The sequence below is a fragment of the Gasterosteus aculeatus genome, chromosome 20 (assembly GCF_964276395.1).
Source record: "Gasterosteus aculeatus chromosome 20, fGasAcu3.hap1.1, whole genome shotgun sequence".
Classification (NCBI taxonomy): domain Eukaryota; kingdom Metazoa; phylum Chordata; class Actinopteri; order Perciformes; family Gasterosteidae; genus Gasterosteus; species Gasterosteus aculeatus.
Window position 1 is genome coordinate 3,868,619 of NC_135707.1, and position 23,702 is coordinate 3,892,320.

At 47.8% G+C, this 23,702-nt stretch overlaps 1 protein-coding gene across 2 annotated transcripts in view; it reads left to right on the forward strand.

Annotated features, from left to right (window-relative positions):
- Positions 1-23,702, forward strand: part of gabbr1a (gamma-aminobutyric acid (GABA) B receptor, 1a) — a 50,832-nt gene that overhangs the window by 11,788 nt on the left and 15,342 nt on the right. For both annotated transcript variants that reach the window (XM_078094536.1, XM_040166503.2), the window contains exons 7-15: positions 3,727-3,887; positions 9,810-9,944; positions 13,784-13,954; positions 14,580-14,681; positions 14,956-15,021; positions 15,244-15,435; positions 17,830-18,075; positions 18,887-18,950; positions 19,862-19,939. In XM_078094536.1, the coding sequence (XP_077950662.1) occupies positions 3,727-3,887; positions 9,810-9,944; positions 13,784-13,954; positions 14,580-14,681; positions 14,956-15,021; positions 15,244-15,435; positions 17,830-18,075; positions 18,887-18,950; positions 19,862-19,939 (1,215 nt within the window). The remainder of the gene's footprint in view (positions 1-3,726; positions 3,888-9,809; positions 9,945-13,783; positions 13,955-14,579; positions 14,682-14,955; positions 15,022-15,243; positions 15,436-17,829; positions 18,076-18,886; positions 18,951-19,861; positions 19,940-23,702) is intronic.

Here is a 23,702-nt window from a genome sequence, read left to right on the forward strand (position 1 = left end):
GTTTTAAAATGAGAAGGCCACCCTCGTCCTTAGAGAAGTCCTGCACCATTGTACCATTTTAGCGGCGATTTAATCTCTGCATGTGACTCATCTGTGCAGTCGCTTGTGGCCGCAAATGGGTTTTTAAAGCAGAGGAGTTCAGTCTAAAAACACTGTGGTATTGATATTGCTGAATACATCCTTCTTCATATCTATGTTTGCAGCAACTCGTAGTGTAAATGTTGCTATGAAGCTATGCCCTCGGGGGCAGGGTATTTTTTACAGTGGAACAATGAACTTATTACTCTCAGCCCCCCCCCCCCTGTGATACTCAGGCATGATATATTACTCTAATAACTGAGGCGCTGCAGAGTATTGGAAACTGGTGTGTGTTGCTGCTGCTGCTGGACAAATTATGTAATGATGATGCTATATCCAAGTCAGAGCTTTTTACTGCATGATGAACAGTCTTTTTATTGCATCCCGGCCAACATTTAGTGCTCCTATAAAATGTTTTTCCAATAATTCCGGCAGCACAACGTGTAAATACAGGCTACATCTTCACCTTGCCCATCTGGCACAGCAGGCAAGTCAAACACAAAGAAAGCCTCATGGAACTACTTAACCGGAGTCTCACTTCTACACAAAGACATTTTTAGAGACTTTTACCCACAAAAGCAAGCAAACAAAAAGTCATCTTGCGCATTTCAAAGCGTTTGATTGCTTTTCACACAATGCATTTTGTCACTCACAATGACTCCCATTGCGCCTGGATAACATGCGCTCTGCAAGTGGAGGACATTGTAATCAAGTGCTACAAAAAGGGGACATTGAAAACGGTGCGTGCCCCAACTAACGCAGCTGCTAGGAAGAAAAACAGGCCATTATCCTGAAGGATGCTCCGTTAGCGAACAGCATCCGGCGCGGGGCCCTCATTAGAGCGGCCCGGCAGCGCGGTTGGGGCCCTCGTGCGTCTCCGCCGCCTCTTCTCCAGGCCGTGCCACCGTTAATGTCTCCTCCGAAAGTGCTATTTGCCGCTGTGGGGGTTGTTAACAACTGCACCGTCGCCGGTGCGTCTCCAATGTGTCGGCTGTAGGATTACGCAGCCCCCCCCAAAAAAAAGGAAAAGGAAAAGGATCTAAAGTTCACGGCTGAATAATTGATTGAGCGCGTTGGATGGTTCGCGGGTGGCAGCGCGGAAGAGGAGGTGGAAGTGGAAGTCAAATGCCAGCAGATGATCAGCCTCTCTCACCTCGGCCTGCGAGGACTTGTTAGCAGCTGGATCTTAATAGCTCACTGCTACACGGAGCATATCCAGATAATGAGGTTCTGGTAATGAACCAGGGTGATATTATAGTCATGCTCCCTTGCATAACTACACAGTGTTTTTAATTTAGACTGGAGAAATAATGGTCTCTTCTCCTCGACTGCTGCAGTAAGTCATTTTCAAAAGGGAACTTTAAGACTGACATTACCATTGCAATTAGAACGCTTGCTCAGGAGCTACAAAAGCTCTGAGCATGGAATGCAATATACTGAGTAGTGAATCCTAGTCAATGTAAAGATCTCAGACAAACCAGCTTGAACCTTAAGATAAAACATCCCTAAAGGATTCAGCAAGGTCAAATTACGTCCGAGGTTTCTCAGAAACATAAAACGTGTTTCAAGCCATTTCTTCTCATTATTTCAAATAATCTTTTTTTTAGTATTCATAATTGTGAATGTTGAATGTGGAAGCCTACAAAGAGAGAGACCACCAAATTAAAAGCAATGTTGGTCCCAAATGTATAGTCACTAATCCTGTGTCGATCTAGTGACCTTTCTTCTTTTAAAGTCGTTCTTTGTGCGCATATCAGATGGTGTGCTGCTTGCATGCCTTTGTGTGTCGGAGTTGACTGTGGCGGTTTGGAGAAGACGATTCAAACAGGTGTGCAGGCAGACGCTCTCTTATCTACAATAACTGCATCACTGTTTCCAGAAATGAAGCCAAATGTCTCGCTGATTTCTCAAAGTAAGCGTCTGCAGCGCCATGTGGAATGGGCCGCGGAGAAGGAGGCAGAGAGGAAACGCTCTAGGAATTAGCGGAGGTGGTCACAGAGATCCTTCGCTCCCTGCTGCTGCTGCTGGTGCAGGGCAGTTAGCACAGGGGTATTGATTGGGAGGTGAAGTGGCATCGAGGTATCCATGTTGAAACCAGACTAAAGGTTACACGGCGACATTGTTGCGGCAGCATTTGAATGGAAAACCCGAACACATATTTATTGGATTGGCATTCAATTCTATACAGGCATTCAGGTTCCCCAGAGGTTACATCCTCCTGACTTTTCTTCGTGGATGGATTGCCATGACATTTGGTTTACACGTTCCTCCTCAGAGTATTCTTATTAACCTTCACCTGTTACACTTTAAATGTGTCCGCTGCGTTGGTATATAACCACATGGCTGCAATGGTGACATTCAAACCTTTTCCCTCGAAAAGAACGGAACGCACAAGTGGCAAAAACAAATCCGACCTTCTTGATGACGTCACGTTTGGCCTCAAAGAGCCGATGCATCGATCGGGAGCTGCTAATGGAGCCACCAGCCTGCAGCCTGAGCCAAATATGGCAGCCGCAGCAAGTGGTGGGAGTAAGAAAAATAAATTAAAAAAAAGCAGGCAAACTGCAAAGAGGAACCCGTGACAAAGAAAGAGGATGCGAGGGACTCTGGTTGCAATGGATGCTCAGTTTTAAGTAAAGCGCAGCGTGCAACTCATCAGAGAATCTTTGAGGAGATTTAGCCCGGAGCCCCCCCCCCCTCCCTCTCCTCTCTCTGTCTCAGCTTACATTTCAGACTTGTCCTCTCTCTCCCTCCCTCCCCCCCTCCCCCCCTCTCTCTCTCTCTCTCACTACACGCACACACACTCAGCCTTCGGTGCTGCAGTGGTTCAGACGCAGAGCTCTCCGCGGAAAATCGTCTCATCTGTTCCTCATCTAGGAATACGGCCGCGTTAAAGGGAAGGGCGGGTTTTTTTTTGGGGGGGGGGGGAGAGAGGAGGGGGAGATGCTTCCTGCTAATTTCTGCTGCTGGGCTGTTTATTCGCTCCCCGGTTGTCTTTGCTGTTATTATTTTAGCCGTGCGCTCATCTGACCCGGTTAACGTGTCCCGCGCGCGGACTCCACTGTCTGATTATTATTTTATTTTTCTTTGGAGCGTGAAGGCTCGCGAGGAGTGACGCGCGCGCGCGCACGCGCTCCGATATCCGACATGATCCGATCGCGAGCAGAAAGCGATGCTCTAGTTCGGCATCGCGCAGAGGATGGTGGATTATGGGCTGGATTGCGCGTCTGAAACTCGTTGAGTTTCAGTTTGAACTGTGTCTGACTTCGCCCCCCTCCCCACTCTCCAAAAAAAAAGAAGAAATATCCACTATGCCATGAATAATTAACCAAGCCGTATGCTAAATTATACGCCGAACCCAATTAATTACCCAATTCGCTAAACACTCGCAATTAAAAAGTAAACAGCTCGAGCTCAGGCCACTTCGCGCGAGCCGGACACGTGTTGAGCTCGCCTTCACGTTTTAGTTCCCAAAGAGACTCGAGCGCGCTGTGACCGGAGACCGGCTCCGGTTCAGCTCACCTGGAACCATGGCGGAGGTCCGCAGAAGTCCCCCGCCGGTACCTCTCGCGACCCGCGGGCACCCGACGCTCCTCCTGCGGGCGTCTCTCATCGCTCTCCTCCTCTCCTGGCCTCGGCCGTCCGCAGGCAAGAAGAAGCTGTACATCGGGGCGCTGTTCCCCATGAGCGGGGGCTGGCACGGGGGCCAGGCGTGCATGCCCTCCGCTCAGATGGCCCTGGATCTGGTGAACAACAGGAGCGACATCCTGCCCGACTACGAGCTGGAGCTCATCCACTACGACAGCATGGTGAGTGCGCGTGGAGAGCGGAGCCGGGCAGGAGGCGCGCGCGCTCTCAGGATGAGATGTGCGGTGTCAGTAAGTGAGGGGGGGTCTGATCGTCCGCCTCTCCGGTGGATTGTCACGCGGAGCCAACTGGCTCTCTTGTGTCATCCCAGGTGCGCCCGCAGTCATCTGCCATCACTGTTTGTGTGTTTCACGTGTTCGCTTCCTCTTGCGACGCACAGCGCTGTCTTGGCTTTCAGAGCTAATTCTAATTTCCCACCTCTGTTTTTTTTTATTATTTAGAAGCATGGCCGATACATTAAATGTCACTTTGCCAGAGTCAACAGGCCGCTCTCACATCTCAAAGAGGAGCCTGCTAACTAACCCTGAAGCCCCCCCAGTGCCTCACAAAGGGGGTTACGCGTTAAAAGACAAACACACCTCCCGCGTGTTGCTCATCAATCATTCATCTCATTGGTATTTTAAAATGTCAATATAATCAACCACTATGAATCCAATACCCCCCCCCTGACGGGTTTCATTCCCCCCCCTGGCTGCCCCAGATTACCCCCCACTACGCTGACGTAGATTTTTAATTTAAAAGCCCACTGTTTATCTTTGTAGGAAGAAGAACATGCTCTCGCTTTGTCGCTACCTGTCCTAATTGTTATTCTGAAGGTTTTTACCCCCAAAGGGAGCCATTTTTTCATCAGCGGGATGAGTCCAGACACATGAAAACAATTACTGGATATTGCCCCGGCATGGTTATTATCCATCATGCTGCAGGAAGTGCCTGGAGAGCAACCGGGGCAGCAAACAGTTAACTGTACTGGGACTGGTTAGAAATGTGCTACGAGCTTTATCCTGATTGGTGTACAAGGCTCTGCATTGGAATCCTGTTAAACAGCATAGCGGGGGGAGAGCGAGAATGTGTGTTTGCATGTGTGTGACAGAGCGAGAGGGAGAGTTGGCATGGCAACACAGCTACTCTTGAAGCAAACCACAGAAACAAATAAGATTTCAGCTCTGTGGAAATATGTGCACAGATTCATATGCTGCATGTGTGCAGTGCATGCTTATTGTGTGTGTGTCACGCATACGCCTTGTTCCTTGTAATCAAATCAAATGTGTGTGTGTGTGTGCTTCCTCCTGATTACGAGTGTGTTGAGGCGGGCAGCTGCCATAAACGTAAATTTAAAGCAATGGCGTGAGCACATTTCATAAGGGATTTGGGGGAAACATCCCTCCTCGCGCTCCGAGAGTCACTGGCGACTCCGGCTCGATAAATAGATGCAAATCCTTTGAATAAAACAGCTAAAAGAAGCCGGTATCACGTTGTCTGAGCCACGCAGGCTGATGCCTTGAATTAAGTCCAGGAGGGAATTCATTGCTCTTGCTAACGCTATACAGTGTGTTTGTAAGCAGGTTTCTCATTGCAAATGCGTCTCACCTGGCTGGAATAGTAATGAGGATCTTTCTCTCGGAGAGGCTGAAAAGCTATTAAATGAAGGGGGAGGTGGGAGGGGGGGTGAATCAGCTGAGTTATTTAAATGCAGCCATCGCGCGGCTCAAGCCTTGTTTTAATCAGAGCCAATCTCCACCTTGTGAGCACGTTCTTTTGTTTAACCGTGAGATTAAGACAAAGGGCGTAACTCGCCCCCTTGGTTTGCGTCTCAAGATCAAGGCTGGAGAAAGTGTGATCACGCAGCAGAGCCTCTCGACCTGAATTCATTACCATAAAGGAACTTTTTTTCTTAACAACTCGTTATCAGCAGCTTTTGGGGGGGAAAAAAAGCCACGTTAAAGCCACGTTAAAGTTTGACTTGGATTTGGCAGACAAACATTCGCACACCAGTGACCATTGAAGCAAGCGATGTCCTCGGCTTGTTCAACATCATGCAATATTCATGGAGCTCAACACTGACTCCCGGCCTGTCCCTTTAAATGGATGCAGATATACCCCGTGGTAGCAGAACGCCGTGTTTCTCCGGCTATTCTGGCGACAGAGTCGGACTATTTACAGCCCTCTGAGATCCACACACGGACAGACGCGCACAGTAGACACACACTCAGGCAGGCCGTTGCCATGGATATATCAAAGCCGAGACTGCAAACTTTGATCAATTATTAACAGTGATGGAGCGAGACAGTGGGGATACAGAGAAATGGTAAAACAAGGTGCTTCCCTCACTCACGTCCTTTATTTTAATTGGCTGCGGCGGCACAATTTCCCCCCCCCCCGATCATGTGGCATAACCAGTGTTCATCACTGGTCATACAAGCCTGAATTTGGGGCTGAGGGGGGCAAATAATAATGAGAAAACGAGGAGACGTAGGAGCGCATACTTTGAGATTCAACACATAGTCTGTCCCCCTGGGCCTTATCCCCCTTTTCCACGCTCTCTTTTTATATTATTCAATCTGGAGTGTAATTAGAGAGGTGTGTTTCACGACGAGCCGCTGTCTTCTCCCGCTCTCCTCCGTCCGGGGAGCGTTCGGATTGTCGCGAGCCGGGTTGACTGATTGGAAAGGCAGCGCAGGCATGTTAACGACAGCACTATTATTGGCTCCGGGAATTTCAGCACCAAGGACAGCGAAGCAGGTGGCGGCGCTACGTCACTTGTGTGTGTGTGTGTGTGTGCACATGCAGTCGTTTTTATGACTGACACACACACACACACACATGGTGCACACTAATCATTTCCTGTGTGTTTGTGTGACTGCTTGCACTTGTACTTAAAGCTCTGTGAGCACCAGATTGAGTTCACCTTCTGAGGGAGGACATTATTCGGGCAGTCGTGGCTTTTATGAAAAGCCTGTTTGGGTGATCAGACTTTACGGTTTAGGTTCAGGTCACGTTAATGTTGGCAATGTGAGGCATTTAGTTGATGTGGTTAAGGTTACGAAAACGAGCCATGATATTGACGTTTGCCCTCTCAAAGGTAGAAGTATCGCGGTGTGTGTGTGTGTGTGTGTGTGCATGTGCGTGTCGGTCAGTGTGCACGTGATCATGCCGTCAATCCAGTCTGGTGAGGAAAGGGTCTCTGGGGGTTTCAGAAGACAGACCTCCAAGAACAGCAGAGATTCTTCAACCTTTCCGACATACCTGCCAACAGCCCTGTTTTCTCTCTCCATGTTTATTTCATAAGGGGTACTAGGTGCTTTTTCACCTCTCACTGTATCGCCTTTCCCTTTTTGTTATGAAAAGCTTTATTTTTTTTTACGTTTGTCAAATCACGAGGTGGATGTATGGGGTCTAATTAAGGAATAGACGTTTGTTGTTTTCCTGGACAGCCTGTCAGACTCTAAAGGGCGATTGAATGGGTCAAGTCAAGTGCACTCTTTTGCATATTAAGGAATATTTGCATATTTAAAGCAGACTTATTTTCTATGTGACATGTGTCAAAGGGTTTGCCTACTCGAGACTGTTTTGCCATTGATGTGTACAGATAGGTAGTAAAATAATAGTGTCTAAACACGTGGAGAGATAAGGGCTTATTGTGTCAGGTAAAATAATGAACTGATCCCTAAAACCTCTAAAAATGAGGTTGTGTTTTTTTTTTGTTTGTTTGTCAGCGGTATTGTGGAAATAATTACTGTTATTTATTTCCCTGAAACCCAGTGGAAACGTGTAGCTTTGGCCCACGAAGGAACCCCTTCAATTATTTCCCCTTTGTTAAGATCGGTCAGAGGTCTGTGCTCTCTGACTTTATTCAAATTTACTACACCTCATACGCTGCGAGTCATTTGGAATATGTATGCAAACAAGCTGTTATTGAACGCCGTGGAAGGGTGGACTGTAATGACTGATTTATCAGACCATTGAAATGTCTCCCATCAAAGAACTAGCCCTTACCAGTGCAGAGTTAAACAACACCGCAACACCAGGCAGCGAACCAGCTTTGTGTCAGCATGCAGCCCACAGCCACGGTGACAGGGAACACAAACAACCTCCAGCTGAAAGCAGTGTTTTAAAAAAAGAAAGCTCTGTGCGTCAATCCGCGGTGCCGCCGCACCAAGACAAAGCGGAATTATTTTTATTTTATTTATTATTTTTTTTATGAGGCTGAAGGAAACCGACGGGCTGCGGCTGATTCGAGCAGAGAGGAGGACGCGATGCGTGAAATCAGCTGGGCCGGCGATTGATCGGAAGGAAAAACCTGCAGCCTCTCGGCCCCCGCGCTGCTCCTATGCGACATCAGTACCGCGCAGCTGCTCACCCAGTCGATGGCAATGGAGGCGGCCCGGTGGTTCAGTGGCTGGTGAACAGACCATAAACGTCTTCCTCAAGGTTGAATGTTCAGTCCTTTCAGTGATGAAAAAGAATCCATTTGTTTATGTAAACAAATAGAGTATTTTCATCTCTAAAAAAAGTTGTGGGTTCAACAATTTTATAAAAGTATTTTAAAGAAAGAAAAGTTTTTTTTTAAACATGTACAAAACCAGGTGATTATTTCAAAGAAACTATGGATTCTCTTACCAAGAAAGCGTACTGTATCTTTATAAATATGGCTTTTAAGTTACGAAATGACCTATTTTATGATGGAAGTCTTCGGCCATAGTCTACCTGGGCTTGTTAAAAATAAAATGTGTATAGCTAAAAGGTGTAGTGCTTCAGAAGCCACTGCAATATGACACACTTTAGAGAAAGCACATGAGCAAATATTAATATAGGAGTGGACGCAGGCTTAGCTCAAAATGAAATCCTTGCTATTCCCTTCTCTCCTGATCTGAAGTATTATTCCTCCGATGGTATCGAGGCTCCCGCTGCACGTATGCAAGATCATTTAAAGATGCCGCAAACTGCACCTTTTCCCCTTTATGACGCGCACAGTTTAAACAGACTAAAGGTCTTCATGCGGTCCAATAAATAAAGGTAATTCTAGCAGAATTTTGACCGAGAGAGGAAACCAAACAGAGACTCACATTGAGCGTGACAGCCCCCCGACGTTCCCCCGCGATGACATGACACCACCATAATTCCTCCCCATCTAGAAATAATGGAAAACACATCAATCCATGACACGCCCGGCTATTCCACATATTCCCTGGTTCCTGAGTGGTGATTACCTCATCAGAGAGCAGAGGGCTGCCTGAAAGAGACAATTCAGCCACTGATACAAACCCCCCAATTAGGAGCGGTATCGGTCGGCGCCATCATCGGGCCGCGGCCCAATCGTTTGTGACACTCGTCTGTTTTAAAAAAAAAAAAAAAAGAAACTGTGCACGCGTGTGCGTGTTTGTGTCTGCGAGCCGCGTCTCCTTCCTGCATCATTAGAGGTGTCGGGCCGTGACGGCGTGACGGCGGCCCGGGCTGACGGATCATTCCAGCCACACCCTCGCCACCTCCACATCCTGTAAATGACTTTATCGGAGGTGTTGTGACCACTTGTGGACGGCCGCCGCGCCTTTTAGTGTGTCTTCGGCCCGTCTTTGTGTTTCTCATGTCCGTGTGGACAGTTATCTCTTTCTCCCCCGAACATTTGCATGTGTTTGTTCGGTGATCTCGCTCTCGAAAATTGTCTCTTCTACTTCACCGTGACCTTGTCTGTTTCGCTCTTGGCCTTTTTCCTCACTCGGCACCTTGTTTGTCGCGCTTGTCTCCTCACTTTGCACGCGCGTCCTTCGCCCCGTTAGTTGGCTCCTGCTTCTTCCATGTCATTCATCCGCTGTGTTTTCTTCTTTCCATTTTCTGTCTGCTGTCGCCTCCATCCCCCCACGCTCCATTTCCTATTTGTTCCTCATCCTCTGCTCCCATTTCATCTGTCTCCCTCACCTTTATCTGTCCCCCCCCCCCACCCTCCCCCTCCTCCCGCTCTGATTCATTCCCGCTTCCCCTCCGCTTTTTCAATCACCTCGAGTGACTTCTCATCCCTATTATTGATCAGCGCGGCCCATCTGCTCTCCCGTCCGTCCGTTGAACACTGTGTCATTCTGTCCTTGCAGTGTGACCCCGGAGAAGCCACCAAGTTGCTGTACGACCTCCTGTACACGGAGCCCATCAAGATCGTCCTGCTGCCCGGCTGCAGCGGCGTCTCCACGCTGGTGGCCGAGGCCGCTCGCATGTGGAACCTCATCGTGGTGGGTGTCTCTCTCTTTTTTTCTCTTTATGCACAAGTGCACCACTTTTCAGGCTCTTGTCTTTTTTTTCGCAATCCCCAGTCATTTTAACCCAGAGTATTTTTAAATTCTTGAAGGCGGGGTGCGCGCAGAGAGATGTGAGACTCGAGCTGCAACTGGCGTCAATATTTGTACCTCTTCTTCCTCATTACTCAGTCAAATGTGAACACATATTTTTAGACATGACTTCCAGACTTCCAGAGGATATATATATATTTATATATAATTTGATATCCTTTGCAAATGGAACATCAATGAATCTGTCTTTTTAATTATTGTTTATTTGATGCACAATGTTAATTGGTGATGTATTTCAGAATAGTCGCATACTCGTTTTCTTCAGCATCAGAGTGATCCAGTGATAGTTCTTTGCACATTGCGTCTCGGACTCTCTGGCGGTGTCCACTTATGTTTACGTTTGCTGATATATGTGATGCTGACGAGATTTCAGCCGCCGCACCCAAAGCAATGCTGGTGGATGGAATCATCGAGACATCACATTCCAGAAACGTTGCTCTTCTTCCTCTAGACATCCACAACAGTTTTCATATGGGAACTGTTTCTTCGGTGTCGGAGGATTCACCTCCACTTCAATCCGGTGGAGGCTGATATTCTTACAGATAAGACATCTCAAAACCTGAGCACGTAAAACTCAAAACTACCCTGCCTGGCAGCGCCGTGCGAAGGCCATTTACCATTCAGACTCTTTTGGTCCAAAACAACTTAAGTAACGGCACTGATCCTCCACAGGGAAGGAGGGCGGGGTGCCAGACAAGCCGCGGAGAAGACTTTCCCTCACATGTCTTTTCCCTCGCAGATAACACCGAGAGGGATATGAGCTGATACGAAACCTTTGAAAATGACACGAAAATCTTTAGCTCTGTTCGTTACAAGCGATGTAGAGCTGCCCGTGCGAGCTATTGGACGCTGGCGTTCTATCTAATCTTTTGTGCCCGCGGTAATTATAGTTCCCAGAATCAATGCAGTAGTTGTTTATTGATTTTCAAATACCTCAAACGCCGGCTTTAATTAGCGGCGCTTAACGCGACACTTTACCCGCCGCGCCGGCAGCGACACGTGCCGGTCAAAGCCTATTGTTTGACCTACATCATAACACAGCCATCACAAGTACAAGCGCATCCCAGATGAGGGATCTGCTGCTGTGGCCTTTCAAAAACATTATTTTATGCCTTTGAGTTGATTTTGTTTATCTCCGTCTGCTCTCGATCTGCCTCTCTGTCACTCACAGTTTATTAGCTTTGTCCTGTGATCGAAGTTTCATCAAGAGATTAGTCATCGGGAACAATCAGTTCTAGTGTTTGGCATCTGCCCCCCCCCCCGCCTCCCCCCCTTTCTCTTTGTGCCCCGTTCTTTCCCTCATCATTAAAAACTCACACACTTTTAAGTCCCTCCCCTTCCTCTCCTCTCAGCCTGGACCTTTCATTCTCTATTCCAGCCTCATTTATTCCTTCCTTTCCCTCCTTCCTTCCTTCCTTCCTTCCTTCCTCCTCTCCATCACATAACCGTCTCTCTCTCTTCCTCTCTCCCGCTTCCGCCTCGCCGGCTCAGTTCGAGCAGTCGATTCTCCCGGCACACAAAGGGATCTGCCTCTCTTTACTCCACGCCACCACTGGCACAACCTCCGAACCGCCGCACTCCATTATTTCCGTGTGCCGCCTGCCCGCAGAAGCCTCCTCGCATGTCAAACGGGCTCGCTAGGGGGGGGGGAGGCGAAAGCAACCCCCATCTCTCCCCCTCCCCCGTTTCTGGACGCTGATCAAGAAGTGGGCCTCTCCATCGGCTCCTCTTGGCACAGTGTTAATTTGATCCCCCATCTCCCTTTTCTAAAAGCACTGTAAGCCTCAGACGGCCATTGATCTGCTACTACAAGGCTGCCGGGGAACTGAGGAACAAGAGATATTGTTTGTGTTTTTTTCGGGAGGCTTCGATGTGTCTGTTGCTGAGCGCTGCTACGTCGCTCTATTTCTGCCACGGCTTTCTGCTTTTTGCTCCATTTTAGTTTTGTCGCTGTGTTTGTGTCTGGGGGAAGTTTCTTTTTGGAGGGAAAAGCTTGCTTCCGGTTTGTTGATTTTCTTAAATGATGGAATTCTATCCGCGTGGCGCAGATGTAACCCATGCCGGATCCGGATTGGACAAACTGTAAAATGTGTTGAATCTTTCATTTGAAAAGGTTTCAAAAACTCACACTAGTTTTGTGTTTGTTTTATTCAGTTTGAGATATTCGGCAGTGATGTTACATTTTCTTTCTTTTGTAACGCTTAACAACAAGTGTGTCGCATATCGTGGACGGGTCTCATTGATATGGTATTCTAGTCTTTGAGTAAATTGGGCATTGATTTCTGACTCTTATACCTAAAAATGGCCACTTTGTGATCCCCAAGTCACCTCATTATGGACATGGCTGTTTTGCGCCCGATCGCTATCTGCTATTGCTGCTTTACAGGCTTGGTGTCTCTAATTATGCTCAGGTGAAGCCCCCTTTTAGGTCAATAGCTTGATATCAAACCCATTTACTGGCCCTCAAATTGTGTACCGACAATATATTCAGACTTTTTGTGAGGGAACATCATCAGGTCAAAACCGAGAAATATCAAGTACTTTGGTTCAAATGTTGAACAGCAGGGTAAAGAAAACCCTCACAAACAAAGTTCCATTTACATGCATTGGATTAATATACTTCAGAAGGACTGTGTGTGTGTGTGTGTTGTGTGGGATTGACACAAAATACTGGCTTTTCTTCTTGGTGTTGATGGAACGCGTCAGACGTTAGACAGCTGTCACAATAGCTTCTTTTATTTTTGCACATTGTTGTTCTATTCCCTCGTCTTCACGGTCACAAACATGTTCTCAGGAACCAATCGCATGAAGCACTGCATCATGTAATGCTACGAGCGCTCATCGTGTTTACTACCGAAGCTGCTGGTTTCTCCTCGTCCTCCCAATGCGGCGCCCGGGAACCATCTGTCGCGTGGCGCGCTCGTCCCCCCCCCCCCCCTCCCTCCGCAAGCGCCTCCGGCCTGCGCCCACGGGGATCCATTATTGTGGGGAGACCACACATGACGTTTGTCACCCGGCGTCAGGCACCCCTCGCGGCCATCGGGGAACCTCCCGGGGTCGAGGAGGTGCCGGTGCTGCCGTGGGGGGAGGGGGAGGGGGGGCGCACCGCGCTGTCGCCATCCCCGTTGTAAACGAGACCTGTCGAGGATTTGATTAGTTGCCACTGTGAAACTAATTGTGAGAAGAACCGGCGGTTTCTGTCTGCTATTTTTCCACCTCGTCCCTGCTGGTTTTGAACTCGCGCCTCAGCGGGATTTGAGCCTGAAAATTCAAATGATTCGGGTCCAAGAGAAAAGAGGCAGACGATGACTTGTGCAGCAATAATTAGATCGTTCCGTTTTATTTGTTGGGTCTGTAATCGCATCACGATTTCATGGCAGCGTATGCACGGGGAATCCTGCATGCAGGTCTTTTTTTTTGTTTTTTTGTTGGGGAAATTAAAGTGTTTATCTGCACACCTGATAAGCCGGAGAGAAGCTGCAAAGAGGGAGAGAAAATGGGAGCGTGGATTTTCTTTCTGGCTCTGTGTCTTTCTGCTGGCTTTCCTGTCCGTCGCCATCAAAGAACACTGTGTACACGGGATGAACAACAGAGTCCCAATTTGAATACATTTTGATTGAAGTCGGTCCGACTGCTGATGGATCACCAGAAGTACGGTTTTCTATCCAAATACTTCCATCCAAACGCTGCCTCTTCTATTCCCCCCCCCCCGTGTGTCCCAGCTGTCCTACGGCTCCAGCTCGCCGGCCCTGTCAAACCGCCAGCGCTTCCCCACCTTTTTCCGCACGCACCCGTCCGCCACCCTTCACAACCCCACCCGGGTGCAGCTCTTCCAGAAGTGGAAGTGGACCCGCATCGCCACCATCCAGCAGACCACCGAAGTCTTCACCTCGGTGAGTACCTTTCGATCTTCCCCGTCTCGCTTTTCCATCGCACGCCTTTCGTTTGATCTCCTACTCTTTCTTTAATCTCTCTCTCACTCGCTGTTTTCATCACTCGACCTTCGCTTCCTGTCTTCGTTGTTTCGTGGCAAAGCTTCGGCTTTGCCTCGGCAGGTTTGTTTACAAGAGCTGTTGTGTTCTCAGGCCACGCAATATTTCTTCAACCCCTTGCAGGGAATTGATTGAGGGTTTGTGAAGTATTGGTTGTGGTTCGATACGGATCAGGACATAGACATCCAACAGGCACGCAGGTGGAAAACCATGACAGTGGAGCTGGTTCCTGTAATTGAGGTTAATGATCCTGCTCCCACAGTCTTCCCCCGTACCTTCACACATGCTTCTCCTCAAAAAATCTATACCTCCCGTATATCACGCCGTCCATCCCGCCATTGACAGCTCTCACAGATTTTCTCTCAGTCTCCACAGACTTTATGCTTTCCTGTTGTCTCCATCTGTAATCTCGACCGCTCTCTCGTCTCGGTTCAGCTGGCTCTCTAACCTCCCCCCTCTCCCCCCTCCAACCCCCCTCGCCCCCCTCCCTGTCCGTCTCCCTCTGTCCTTCCCTTTGATCTTGCAGACTCTAGACGATCTGGAGGAAAGGACGAAGGAGGCGGGCATCGAGATCAGCGTTCGCCAGAGTTTCCTCACCGACCCGGCTGTCGCTGTCAAGAACCTCAAGGTGCTTTGATTAAAAATTCACCTCAGCTGCCGGCCGTCTTCATTCCCCCTCCCCCTCCCCCTCCGACTCACAGCTGCACGCGCCGCCATTAGCATAGAGGCGATTTGATAGAGGAAATGAATGCGTCACGCTAATTAGCAGCTCCCGAGCCAGCGCTACGTGCCGTCCTGCGAAAGCGGCGGGAACCTCGGCGCCCCGCGACGCCGCATCGGTGCTCCTGATGATGCTGAGAGATTGTTTTGTTTCCTTGTTTCCATGATCCAACATGTCGCAGCGCCAAGACGCGAGGATCATTGTGGGGCTCTTTTATGAGACCGAGGCCAGGAAGGTGTTTTGTGAGGTGAGTTCCTTTTCTCCTCCTATGAAAGGCACTGCAGCTGACTGGCTAATAGCAGGAATTCAGCTCTGGTTGAATGTCTGAATGGATATCTTTGTCTGGCAATGATGCAACATCCTCTCAGGGAATAACTTTCCTTGTGCTTATTCATCATTCTCTTCCTCCCTCCGTCCAACCTTCATGTCTGCCCCCTTCCTCCTCCTCCTCCTCCTGCCGCCGCTGCAGGTTTTCAAGGAGAAGCTCTACGGGAAGAAGTACGTGTGGTTCCTGATAGGCTGGTACGCAGACAACTGGTTCAAGATCAAAGACCCGGCGATCAACTGCACCGTGGAGAACATGACGGAGGCCGTGGAAGGTCACGTGACCACCGAGATCGTCATGCTGAACCCGGAGACGGTCCGCGGCGTCTCCAACATGGTGGGAACACAAGGAGCCCTATCATCCATGCCACATACTGAAATAGGTGTATTACATGAAGTTAACACGGGGCAGGGAGCTTGAAACATCTTGATTGTTTCTGTAATGGACAAAAAAATAACGTGTTGTGAAGAATCAACCACAAAATGAAATACTTAAAGCCAAATGCAGGTGTTTAATGAGCGTTTAATGACATCGAATAGGGCTCTGTCTAACAAGTGCACGAGGGAAATGGGGTTGTGATGTAATTGTATTTCCCAATGTGTCCATACACGGAGATGGAAACACGACATATAACAAAAACTGGGGATCATATTCAATCAATACAGAAAGCAATCGGGCAGTCAAAATATTGAAATACGAGAGGTAATAAAAGGCCAGAAAGCATTGCAGCGACGTCTGCAAATCCGTCATGGAGCGCTGTGCCAATAACCCTCAAACGCATTAGTAAGCTCCGTTTACTTGTTTTAATGGAAAGTAGCAGATGCACAGAAAATAACCGTGATCGTTTTCACTAATTATCACCTGTATTTCATGTCTTCCAGCACCCAAATGGTGACAAAGAAATAATGAAAAATGTGTTTTTCAGCGACTTGGGGCCCAATTCGAATGATCTGCAACACAAAGCAGAATGATCAGTCCGCTCTCGTCCAACTCAAGCTATGCAAGTAAAACTGGGCGTTATCTGGGTGCAAAGTAATGCACGTGGAGCAAAGGGTTCTGTATTTAGTCTCATAATTATTGGGGCATAACAAATCAATCACATGAATAATTTCCCTCTCATTACTTGCAAATTGTCATTCAGTCTTTGTCTAATAATCAAAATGACAGTTAAAGTAACAAATTACTAGAGTTTTTTTGCTGAATCAGGAATAAATAATAAAAGGGAAAAACAGTTAAATATAATATTATGTCTATTTTCTGTCCCTGCAGGACATTTTCTACTGATCGCTTGAATAAATCCGTTATCTTGGATTTTCTGTTGATGCAGTTTGGGCTCTTTTCTCTTTTGGTTTATTGTGAATGCTGCTCCTCTTAACAGCTTTCCTCAGCGCTTCTCATCGGTGCCCCGACAAACGTCTTCCGCCAATCCGTGTAAAATGGATCAATTTCCATCAGCATCAGTTTTTTGAGTGTTTAGAACAATGATGTCATCGCTTCATTGACCTACAATCGACCCTCATCAATCTCACGCTCCATAAAGCTGATGTTTGCCACCGTCCCACCCGCCTCGAAAGTCTCCCCTCTCGATTTTTGCCTCGGCCGTCCTCCGTTTCCATTCCGCCCTGTGGCTCTCTCTCTCGTCCCTTCACCTCCTCTAATCCACTCACGCCGTCTCCCCCCGTCTCCCCCGTCGCTCGCCCTTCTCTGACTCTGCCGGTTGGATCGTCCCTTCATTCTTCCTGTTTGGCCACCTTTTGCCTTCTCCTCATCCTTTCCTCATCCCCACCATTTCCAACACCACCCCCAACACCTCCACCCCCCCCCCGCCCTCCCTTCCTGTGCACCACATCAGCAGCTGTTGTTTATATTCATAGAGCACCTCCAGGTAGCGACCTGCCCATTTGACGTGCTGCTCAGCGGGCGATAAGACTTACAGCCTGAACTTCCGCTCGTAGTCGATCTATTCAGATTCAATTTTCCAAGTTTGAGATTGGCCTCTTTCCTCTTTAGATGGAGCGTTGGGGTGAAGCTGGAGTTCTGCACCAGCACATTGTCAGCTTGTGTTCGGGAGGTGGGGGGCAGATTTAAATGCCAAATGCCAAGGTGGAATTTCAATGAGACGGATTTGACGAGACTGAATTGGGGGACGAGCGGCCTCAGAGAATCCACAGGGACGCCTTGATGACTGGTGGTAATAATCTACAACCACAGATGTCTCCTCGCGTTTCAGAGGAAGATGGCGTCTAATTACTGAAACGCCTCCATCGAGAAAAGGAACATGATGGATTCCAATTAAAAATCACCTGGAGTTTGATTTAGTTTCTCTCAAAGCAGTAGAGACGCTGCAGGATCAGGCCGAGTTGCTCTGGGGCCACATCTTAAGATCCTACACTTGTTTTTGTAACTTCACACCCTAATTCCCAAATGTGAGCATATTATACTTATTTAATTAGTTAAAAGCGAGAAAAAATCAGCAGCCAAAATAGAAACGGCATTTCCCCTTTGGCTAATTTCCTCGTGTAACATTACAAGAAAACTGCCACTGTATATAAAACACAAACAAATACGTTACAATACAAATCTCTCCTACAAAAGCAGCCCAGACTTTTAGTCCACGAGGGCCTCTGATAGACGTACGAAGGTCTAATGTTATTCATTCCTTTCTCCGGGCGGTGCATTGCTTTGGGGGAGGACTCCTCTTTGACAGCTTTTCTTTCCCGCGTCCATCAGACGTCGCAGGAGTTCATCGCCGCCCTGATGTCCCGTCTGGGGGGGAAGAATCCGGAGGAGACCGGCGGGTTCCAGGAGGCCCCGCTGGCCTACGACGCGGTGTGGGCTCTGGCCCTGGCCCTCAATAAGACTGTGGCGCCGCTGAAGGCCAAGGGCCGGCGACTGGAGGATTTCAATTACAACAACCACGACATCACCTCGGAGATCTACAGGGCCCTCAACACGAGCTCCTTCGAAGGCGTTTCGGTACGTGAACGAAAGAAAATAAAAAACAGGCGGCCATCAGATTTACATTGTGAATATACAGAAATAGTCTCCTAAAATGAGAAATAATAGAATTTTGTGATCACACACTCGCTGGACACATTGTCTGTCTGTCGGATCTACTGCAGCACAACAGCTCAGCCACATTCTGTGTGTTTGAAGCTCATAATGTTCGAAGTGCGACGTTAACCTCCTGAACTCCCCCAGGGCGCTGACGACCAGAGGATGCATGACCTTCCTTGGTTTATTCTCTGGTTAAAACTTTTTTTTTTAACCAAATCCCTGCATGAAATTTTCTTTCTTATATTTTGGAAAGATATTTGAAAATTCCCATTAGTTCTCAAGTGGTATTTTGCAACAAATCCATGTAATAAATAATATAAATCCCCAAAATTGCAGCAGCAATTTACGGTTAATGGACGTTTTTCGGTGTTACGACCACTCAAAGCCCTTAACGCGACACGTCAACGCTCACTCACTGTCTCTTATTCACACGCTGATACCGGAGAGACACTGATCCACAGCCCGTATGAGACGTACTTCAGCATGGCAATGGCCACTAAACACATCCATCCTGGTGCTGGATCTGGAGAGACAGCCATAAAGTGTCAATAATAATACTTCACTATACAAAATGATCACGCGGACCGGCTGTTTGTTCCCGATTCCAAAGCTTCTCATCTACCTCTTGGCGGAAGAACAAATCCATTTATTTATCAAAATGTCAGAGCAGCACTTTAATCATCTGTAGAAAAAAGAAAAAAAACCCTGACTTCCCTTCCCTTTGTCTCAGGGCCAAGTGGTGTTCGACGCCCAGGGATCCAGGATGGCAATGACTCTTATCGAGCAACTGCAAGGTAGAAACACTCCCACACCGGCCTCCCACAGATGTTGTGTCGCAGTCACTCCATCATCAGAAAAAAACAAATATCACAGCTGACTGTGTTCCTCTGGATCCATTGTTGCTTTCAGCTCATTTCAGAACACAGCGTCTCTTTTCTTTTGGGTGGGGGGGGGGGGGGTTCGTTTGCGGGATTCTCTGGCGATTGAGGCCGATATCCTTTAATTGCACACTCAAAAGGCTTTGATTCGGGAATGCGTCGACTCGAGGCTTCGCTCTAATTGGGCACAAGTCTCCGTTTTAAGCCGTCTCTGGAAATGGCATCCTATTTGTCACCAGTGACTTAATGACTTTCCCCCGCGCAGGATAAGGTTGAGGATTATTCTCTACTTCTGTTCCCGTTGGCGTCCTAGAGGATGAGGATTTATAATCCTGCCCCTTTCCCCTCACACACTCTGTCTCATATTTCCTGCTGTGGTGTCGAGGTAATTTCACATCCACAATGAGACGACCTGACTTGCATCCCTGAATCACTGTGGGACCTCATCAGTATTCCTGGTCAAGACTGCCACATAAGCTTCTTTTATTCCCTCCTTCCTTTTCCACCCCCCCGTCCCCTCCCCGGTACCTCTTTGTTTGCCCTTCTTTATGCACCTTTTCATCCCTCGTTCCTTTTATCCGTTCATCAAGTCTTTTGTGGACCCACGCATGCCATTAAATATGAAAGCACGGGAATAATGGAGAAAAAGCTAATATGTGGTTTTATGAATAGAGAGCAGTGCTGTCGATGTAGTGCTGCACCAGGGTCACCCCCCCCCCCTCCTCCCTCCTTCAACCACCATCCAAACGAACTAAACAAGCATTACTAATTAAACTTTCTCTCTGACTTTTGTTTTACTTGCTTTACTTTCCACCGCACTCGTCTAGGAGGAAGTTACAAGAAGATCGGTTACTACGACAGCTCTCAGAAGAACCTCTCCTGGTTCGGCAACGATGTCTGGATAGGTAAGATTCACGACGGCGTCTCCATCAGGGCCCGTGAGTCACCGGGGTCCACATTTCGGGAGACGTTGACATCAGACCCCCTCGGTGCGGCTCCAGTTTAGACTTTCCCCGCCGCGTTAATGACATGCAATCACGCCGGACTTTCTCTCGCCCCTAATTGGGTTGAAGCTAGTTATTTGGACGCTGCCGCTCGGCGGAACGGAGCCACCTGCACTCTCCCTCTCTAGCGCGTGTGAAAAAAAAAAAAAACTTTGGCAAACTGAGACCATTAAAAAAAACGGCAAGTTTTTGAATATAACGAGCACATTTCTTTTTCTGATGGACATTGGTGATAAAGGGATCCTCAGAAAGCGTTCAATCTAAAGATGTCTGTAGGTTTATATCTGGAGAGACGGTGCGAGTTCGGAAGCAAACCGTAGAGATGGTGCACTTTGAAAAAGGATTTTAAACCTTAATTGCCTCCGTGAGCTGTGTGTCACAGTCACAGCTGCCGGGCTGGTAAATGGGGCAAACCAAATAAACACGCTTCCTGTAGCCGTACTCCGGGCATCCAGCTTTCTTTTTTCACCTTTTGCCCCCCCCCCCCCCCCCCCCCTCTCCCCACCTCTTCGCTTTCACGCCGGTCTGCCAGATGAAGAAGCTCGAGCTCAAGCCACACAAACCAGAACCTTCCCTCCGTCTCCCGCTGCCCGTATTGTAGTTCTCCTGTGGAACTCCGTGACTGCTGCTTTCCCTTCCGCCACCGAGACCAATTCCATGGTTGTTTACTGGCCCGACCCCTCCCCGGAGCGGTGACACACTTGCGCCGGGACACAGCGTGCCAGTAATCAATCCTGCATTTTTTGGGGGGGCTTTTCGGGGCAACGGTCGGTCGCCGTGGCTTAGCTGAGCCCAGAGGAGGCAGCGATGTCAGGCCAGCATCGGTGGCGAGGGACAGGCGACCTTGTATGCGTGAAGGCGTCAGGTCCTCCACAGGGCCGGCAGGCGGCTCCTTGGTTTGGCCGGTTGCCGCGTTGGCCCGGTCGGCTCGGCGTTGAAGCCGCTGCGTGGAATCGACTCGCTCTCCGCAATCAATCGAAGCTCCATTTCATTTTTTACTGTTTACCAAATAAAGACACACGCGTCTGACATCTACTTGTTGGGAGGAGCAATTTCCCGCTCTCTTGAGCTGACTCAAGTTGGTGAATTTTTGTTTTTGACGGGGAAAGGGGGGGGTGCGCTTGATTTGCTCCACAGTACCCGCCGGGGGGTTTGCAACTTAACCCAGCCGTTTGTTTTTCCTGCGTGTTTACCAGGCGCCTCCCTGCCTCACTTTCTCACTCTCTTCACGGTCTCCCTAACAACCACTTCAGCTCAGCTCTTCTTCTAATCGCTGTGGCAACTGTTATAGAGATGGGTCTCCATGGCAACACCCTGTCCTGATTCCTTGATCAAGGACGGAGGAGGGTTTAGATGGTGCAAACGCATTGACTGAATGACAGTCCTCACATGCACGCGCACGCACACGGCATTAATTATTAGTGTTCTGTGTTTTACACGCATTCATTAACATAGTCTCGTTTGTCGTTCATCATAGTGATAAGTGTGTACTTCATGTCGAATTGCACATTAACATTTAAACAGAAATATAGATTAACGATATTATTTTACTTTAAAAAGATATGAGAGACTTTGGTCAACACATTTATAGCGTGCACACTGCACACTACAGACACGCTGTTCCAAAGATGACATTTTTAGTTACAATTTCAATGAACTGTTGATGCTGTTTTTTGGTGTTGTGTGTCACCTTCGGTCCTAAACACAAACACACGAGAAGACTTCAGGTCACTGAACATTTGTCCTGTTCAACACATTGACACGTGTTGCGTACGCTGTCAGATCTTTGGGGATATTCTTATTAACTGCTGTAAAATCAGCATCATCAGACCCCCCTAAAGTTCTCGAAGTGTTGATTTTAGGAAAAGCGCCCGGTTATCCGGCTCCAGGTCGCGTTAATAACATTGTGGGAGGAATAGTTCGGCCATTTTGTCCCTTCTGGTTATCCCAGATTTTACTTCAGACAGAAGATTTCGATGAACCCCACAGGAACTAAGACCCGCTTCCATCGTCGTTCCTCACTCCAGGAGGAAACCAGAAGCCGCTCGGTGGTGTGACAGCAGTGACGAGCATCTAAACAGAGAGCATGATGGGAGTTCTGACACCCTGCGACCCTCGAAGGGACGAGGCTCTGACACGTTCCTCTGACATCTGACACATCAGCTTCACGCGGCGCTGACACTCCTGCTCTGCTTCCCCTCTGACACGCTCACACACACAATCTGTCACCCTCGCTCTCTCGCACACACACACACACACAAAAAACACACGCTTATCACACTGTGTGAACACACACATGTTCATCTCCTCTCAGATGCTCCCTCAGTGGCATTCGTGCTTTCTCTTTAGGTGCTCACATACACAGTATATGCATTCATATATATACAGTTACAGTCCATATTGTCGTTCTTTGGGCGCGCGCACGCACACACACACACACACACACACACAGAAATCTGCCAGCCGTCCCAGATTTGGACGGACGGATAGGTGGAGGCAGTTAAGGGGTAAAACGAGGCTCCCTGTCCATCTGCCCATCTCTGAACTGTCCTCAATGAGGAATCCTTTGGGTTTGGAGCTACAGAAGCATAAATAACGATGTAGTTTGTGCACATTTTATACTCTTAATCAACAGCAGAGTTTTCTGATCACATTACATTGCAGCATACATATAATGCATAAATTAAATTACATTGGCGTTGGTTGAAGCTGGCTGTTTGTTTTACTTCTCGGTGCTTCAGCATTATCAATATTTAATGGGGTTCTTGCACTGATGCTAATCCGTAGGCTGTATACACGTGTACAATAATGCACTGCAGTTTGGGAAAAAGGGTATAAATAATTTACTTCAGTACAGGATGCAATTCAGCATTGGGATTATGTAATCCGATTATAAAAGAAAGTGTACAACAATACCAGCGTCCCGCGTGTTGCAGAATACAAACAGCTCACCGGGAATAATATAATTTGGCAAACTGTAAATTCTGCACATTCAGTAAGTAATATGTGTGTGATTTGTCTTTGTAATCTAATGGATTATGTTACTAGCTGCTAAAATGTCCATCCCATTTGTTTTCTATAATTGACTAAATTGGATCCAAACTTGGCAATACCACAATGTAAAAATACTTAATTGCAAGTAAAAGTCCTGCTTTCAAAATGTCACCTACAAATACAGACAAACAAGCAACAAAACTGGCTGCTTTCAATGTTACAGTTTATTATTATTTAATGATTATTATTGGTGTATTACTAGCAGTTCTTTTAAAAATGTCCTTGGTCGAGGTGGAGCTTTATTTCCACCAACTGCTCTATTTACGTCACAACGGATCATGCGTTTAAAACAATTTATTTCGTGCGACAATACAAACGCACACAAATTGTACCTAAGAACAACACGAGTGTCACCCCCCCCCTCTGTGCGCATTATGACGCACAACTCTAGATGCTCAAAGTCACGTTTTTATTTGATGCATCAAAGCGAATCATCACGTGCACATTGTGTGTTCTCGCTGATTAAAGTTGTGTTTTGACTCGCGCCACAATAATTAGGGAAATTAAATCTGGGTACCACATGAGAACATCCAAAAGTCAAATGAAGCTCCACGACCACGTCTGCAATGAAGTGTCGTTCTGGACTGGAAGGGGTATTATTTCAATAAGG